Raw genomic sequence first — 6,000 nt, forward strand, 5'->3', positions numbered from 1 at the left:
ACTACAGAACTAGAAATGGTGTTAATGCAAAATGCCTACAATCAGAATTGTGCCTCCTATATGGTTGGCCTATAGCAAAAAACCTCTGAACCGCCAGGTGTTTATTTGGCGATCTGCAAGTTCTAATCTAGGACCTGCCACCAAGTCAGACCAGTTCATTTACAATGGAAACTGAAGGCTTGAGCGTATCCTCCAATCCCAGATGCAATGGACTATTTTGGCTGCTGTTGTTTTTAACATGCTTCAACCCAATCCATCATATTACTGTTCTGTGGCCATACATAAACACCTTGCAGAAAGACGGCTTAGCAATGACCTGCTGCCCTGTGGACAAGGGGGGGATTTCTGCCTCTAGTACGCACAAGTAAGGCAGCTAAGATACAGAAAGTGTTAGAAGCAGGCTACCATGAACCTTTGAGGCTTTGCCAGCAAATGGGTCCCAGAGCCCTCCAAACCATATATAAGCATGCAGCTATTTCAATAGAATTAAGACATTGTACAGTACTGTTTTAACAGGGTTACCTAGTCTATGAGAACATCAAAGGAGGACAGCCAACCCAAATGAAGCATATCACATAACGAGTTCAAGAAGGATTTTGGGGGGGGGGGCGGGAGAGAGCCACCAACCTCCTTAGATCGCAGGCACAAGCAAAGTATTAGCAATAGGTTAGTCCCATTTCTTCTGTACGCATACTAAGAATGTACTGTAGAGTTTTTACAATGTTTGGAAGGGTTTAGGACCAGAATGGCCGCCATTCTGCGCCAAGAAACCTACACGGCTATTTTTCAGAGGGGTGGGGGTGGGGAGGAAGACAAGCAATCGACTGCAGCAGCCCAAGGGGAATTGAGGTTTCTTGGCATTTCAAGCGCCACGCACACAAAATGGAGGCAACCGGGTCCTAATATATATATATATATATACATAATCAGCTTGATATGGCTCATACTACAGCTACAGTACTTCCTTTGCACAAACAGGTACAGAAAACCACAAACGCTTGAGTGTGCCACAAAGAGGAATTTTCACAGGGAACCTGAACTACCTAATGAGGTGTCTCTGTGCGACTTGCTCAGATCTATGATGGCCAGTCAAGGACATACAGTCGTCTTCACAAGGCGGTGGTGATGCAGACAAGAAATGCAGAAGACTGGATGGAAGATGGGAGCAAGCAGAAGGGAAGCCATGACAGGTTCTCCATTGCAAGCCAAGTCCAGAAGCCAAAAGGTACCAGACAGCCTTGGCCCTTTTGCATGGAATTAAACTGCGTTAGGATGGTTGTTTCCAAAGCTTTCCCCAGTTCCAAACTAGAAACTTAAGACTTGGATATAGGCATGACTTGAATTTCTAAAGTTCGCAGAAGTGACCTGCTTTGTTAGTTTGGGATATTCTTTTTAATTTTTGTTATAAATTTTTAAAATATACACTACTGCATCTGGATTCTGACTACACAAGAGGAAACAAGGAACACCTAGATGTAGAGAAGGAGGAGGAAGAGGAAAGCCAAGCATCCGTCTGCTTCTTCCAAGCTACGCCAAGGTCCCAAGCCAGCTCTAAATCAGCAGAGACGCCCATGCAGCGTCTAGTCTTAACAGGCACTGCAGGGTTTTATGAGTAGGAAGTGCAGGTTTGGTGCTCCAAAGGCTGTTTGCTCAGTAGGTCTGGGCTTCCTGCTACTAGTTAAAGAGAAGCACCACAGGTTAAGTAAGGAGGCCACAGGTTAAGTAAGGAGGTGGCAGACAGGCTTTCGGAAACCCTCCATTTTTTACAGTAAAGCCACCCTTAGGCAGCAATCACCGTGGCCACCAGCTGCGTGCACAAAGGAGAGACTTCAAGAACCCACAGCACTCCTCCTCCCTAGGAAGACTCGGAGAAAAGGGATGCATTCCTCTTTTACCACTCCCATAGCGGATGCATTTTAAAACAAACTTTCACCCAGCCCAGAAAACGGCCATAGGCCTTTTGCTCGCAAAGTCAAGAAAGCGCAGAAAAGGAGCAAGAGGCATTTTGCTTGGCCCAGAGCGCGCACACAAGAGGAAAACTTCAGGGCGAACCGGCCGCCCTCCTCACCACGCAGCCCAGCCTTTCCCCCCTCCGAACCAGCAGACCTTGGCCAAGCCAAAGGAAGGCGCATCCCCGACGGGGCTCCCCCACCCCCCAAAAACCAACCCCCTACCTCTTCCTCGAGGCTGTTGCTGCTGTGCTCATTCTCCTTGGGCAGGTTGCTCATGGTGGGTGCAGGGCAAGTCCGAGGAAAGCAAGGCAGGGGGGCTCGCGTGCTGGTCCTGGGCGGCTGCCTCGCCTTCTTCCTTTCCTTTGCGCCTCCTCCTCCTCCTCCCCCCTTCTTTTATCCTCCCCTCAGAGGGGAGCGGAGAGGGCGAGGGTCTGCCTTAAGCGGGGATAAGGTGGGGCAGGTGCCTGGTGCGAGCCGGGGACGCGGGGGGACGCAGGTAGGTAGGTAGGTGCCCGAGGGGTGTCTGAGGACAAGGAAGGGGTCCCGACGTGCGCTGGTGCTGTGCAGGTGGGCGCGGGGGGAAGTGCGGCTTATTTGACGCGCCCCAGGCTCACATCCAGCTGGCTCGCGCCGCCGGCCAATGAGCGGCGAAGGGGGCCAACGAGCTGCAGCTGCTGCCGGGCCCCGCGCAGCCCGCGCTCCTCGCCTCAGCTCTTCGATTGCGCGCACCCACAGGGAGCGCCCGGCCCGGCCGGGGCGGGGCGGGGCCGCCAGCCCAGCCCCTCGCCCTGCATCACCGTCGCCAGGGGAACTCGCCAGCCAATCCCCGCCGCCGCCGCCGGCTGCAAACTTTCTTCGGCCCTCGACGGGTGTCCATTTTTCCCTCTCCCCCCCTTCTCTCTTTGCTCCTTCCTCCGCGAAACTTTTTAAACTTTGATGAACTCGCCCGATTGAACTTTCTTAAAGGGCTCGCGCGCGCTTCTTTCTTTCTCCCCCTCCCGTCTCCTCAGAGGGGTTTCCTTTCCCCGAGGGGGCGAGCCAAGTGCCCGCTCCCAGCGTTGGGGACCCCCTCAGGTGGGCAGGTAGCCAACTGGGTGCCAACTTGAATACAATATGCGGGGGGCGGGTGTGCAGGGAAGCCCCGCCCCGCATAATCGATCACAAGACGCGGCACAGGCACACCCTTTGATTGGCACATCAACTTTGCGAGGGCAGCCCCGTCAAATATTTTATTGGGGGTGGGGTGGGAGCGAGGCCCCTAGGAGCTGGCGCCCAGGGCAGGTAGGCAGGCAGACAGTTCTCCTGTGCAAAGCGCTTTGCAGACGGCCAGTCCGTACCAAGTGAGGGGCCGTCAGGGCTTTGGGGCAGAGACGCCCTCCCAACACCCCCACACCCATCAGTCGAACAAACAGAAGACACACACACGCACCCCGCGCCCTCTCCAAAAGGCGACAGCGTTTTAAAGTAACGCAAAGCAAGTGCCGTCTAAAGAGCAGCCCCCTCCCCCGCTCTAAGAGTGTCTAAATGTCTAAATTAAAATCACTTGGCTTCTGATAGTAGGAGTTGAGGGAGCACGACGGGACAAGGGACTCTTCTGGTTTTCGGGGTGGAGGCAGAGAACTGCCCTTTCCCAGGGTTCCGGCGGGCATTTTTAGCCTGCTGCTCCCCAACCCTATTTGAGAGAGCGGATTTACAGGCGCCCCGAGAACTCCCCCCGGAAGGAAGTTGGAGGGCGCCCTTCTCCCCCGCATTCCATTGGTGCATCCCGTCGAACTTTTTAATGCACATGTTAGAATTCGAACTTTTAAATTTACATATTAGAATTGAACCATACGCTGAGAATTTAAAATACGCAGAGAATTAAATGTAAAGCAACAATGCTGCTTAAAATTAATAATAATAATAATAATAATAATAATAATAATAATAATATTAATAATAATACGTGTGTACATGGGCGTAGCAGGGGGCGCACATCGTCTTTTTCCAATGTTTTGTTCGAGGGCCGCCAGAGGACGAGCGACCCAAATGCTGCAGCGAAATGAGGGGCGAGGTGGGAGGCGCGGAGACAACATGGACCAAACTTGTGTTTCGGGAGCTTGTAGAATCATAGAATCGAAGGGACCCCCGAGGGTCATCTAGTCCCTGCAACTCAGAAATCTCAACAAAATCATCCACGACAGGTGGCCATCCAACCTGGGGGGGGGGGGGAATCTAGGGTTCAAATCACCGTTCAGCCACAAAGCGCACTGGGGCGTGTGTCTGTGTGTGTGTGACCTTGTTGTCAGTCCCTCCCTTCTTTTCAGCCTAACCCTAATCTATCTCGTAGGGGGGAGAACCAGGTACGCTACCTCGAGCTCCTTGGAGAAAAAGGAAGGCTATAAATGCAACAGAAATATAAATTATTAAACGGCAACTTTTGCAATTGCATTAAATTTGAATTAATTGTATGTTTTTGAAAAGCACTAAAATCAATTGGAATAATAATAATGATGATGATGATGAAGGCCAACCAGTCCACGCCCCCCGAGCGCCACCCAAAACCCAGATCTCCGGCGTGGCTCATCCTTCCGCCCTTCCCGTCGTTTGACCTTGTTCCGTTTACTTAAATGCGTCCGCTCCGGAGCCTGCGAAGCATCAAGCCTCGTCCGCCCCCCCCCCCGCTCCCCGGCCGCCTCGACGACGTGTGATGAAGCCCAGCCATTTGCAGGAGCCCGGGGTGGTGCGTTGGGGTCCTGGGAGGGAGTTAGGGCTGGGGGGCTCGGGCTTTTCTGAAAGTGCAGTAAACGAGGCGTTGCGTGGAATAGGAGTGGGGGGGGGGAGGGAGGGGGCTTTCGTACGCCGCCGAATCCGATTCCTCCGTGGGCCGAGGAAGGCGCACGGCGACTCTCTTCCCCAACTTGGGGATATGTTTTTTTCCGGACCCCTTCATGCAATCAGCAGAATTCAAGCAGCACAGCTATTCCTGGATCGCAACTTTTTAGGCTCCGGGGGAAAGGGCCGCGGGAGGGGAGGGGGGATCGCAGACGTTTGCATGTTCCTCCACGAAAACAAAACCAACAAATAACTTTATATAGAAAACACGGCAACAAGCACGCCCAGCTTTTCCCACGAAGTGCTATTTTAAAGCGAGGGACTCCTGCTTTCTTCGTGGGAAAAGCTTTCAGACGTACACAGACACACGTATATAAGAAATACGTCCACGTGGGCTGACATGCATCAGGCCTGGAGAAACTCGACGCAAACTGCTTGTTGAAAACCAGGGCTGGGGAACCAGCGATGGCCCTTGCAGATGCTTCCACCAGCCCCACAGCCAGCATGACCAATGGTTAAAGGGGGGGGGGACCATCCGAGTGGCCGAACTATTTATTCCCCGAAGCAGATGTTCTGCTTTGTCATTAGCGCTTCGTTGTTGTCAGTGGCTGCCTGCAACAGTTACTTGGGAGGAAAGGGAAAGGCACTCTGTGCATGCTCAGAACCACTGCCGTAGTCGCATATGCAGCACCACTACGTGGATGCGAGGATTGTGACTCGCTGTGTCAGCTGCATGTCGGAAAATACTTACTGCGGCCGCCCCACTGACAAGTAATGAATGCGGTAGGATCGCGAGGTATAATTTATCTTCCAGGATGCAATTTTATTTCTCCATCCCACCCTGCGCCCCCTTAAAGGGATGCATTAGTATTTTCAAATTTTCCCTCTCCGTTCTTTCGTCTACTTTTTGGTGGAATGTAGGTCCCCCCCCCCTCGACTTTTGCTTGACGGGGGGCGAGTAAACAGGCGAGAAGGTCGCTGCCATGGTATGCAAAACTTACCGCAGCTTAAGCCACGATGAACACAGTGGAGCTTGCTTCTGAGTAAACACGTGGAAGTTTGTGTTGTAAATGCTGTGCTGAATCCATGTTTTTTCCCCTTCCCAAGGTTTGTGTGCAGTGCCAGATTTAGGTATACATTAAACAAGCTCTAGCTTAGGGCCCCACTCTCTTGGGGCCCCCCAAAAAAATTAAAGTAAAAAAACCTGAATGTACATTTCCAAAATATAAGATAA

General features: G+C 52.2%; 1 protein-coding gene across 4 annotated transcripts in view; it reads right to left on the reverse strand.

Moving 5' to 3' along the window:
- The window catches only part of RBPMS2 (RNA binding protein, mRNA processing factor 2), a 49,651-nt gene extending 46,977 nt beyond the window's left edge, over positions 1-2,674 (reverse strand). For 2 of the 4 annotated variants that reach the window (XR_014162904.1, XR_014162905.1), the window contains exon 1: positions 2,175-2,671. Coding sequence is in view for 2 of the 4 variants with exons in the window: in XM_081888794.1 (XP_081744920.1) it covers positions 2,175-2,228 (54 nt within the window). In the remaining 2 variants the exon portion in view is untranslated. Of the gene's footprint in view, positions 1-2,174 lie in introns of all 4 variants that reach the window. The other 2 variants (XM_081888794.1, XM_081888793.1) reach the window with 2 other exon arrangements.
- Positions 2,675-6,000: the final 3,326 nt, after the last annotated feature.

The sequence above is a fragment of the Podarcis melisellensis genome, assembly GCF_964234715.1.
Source record: "Podarcis melisellensis genome assembly, chromosome: 14".
Classification (NCBI taxonomy): domain Eukaryota; kingdom Metazoa; phylum Chordata; class Lepidosauria; order Squamata; family Lacertidae; genus Podarcis; species Podarcis melisellensis.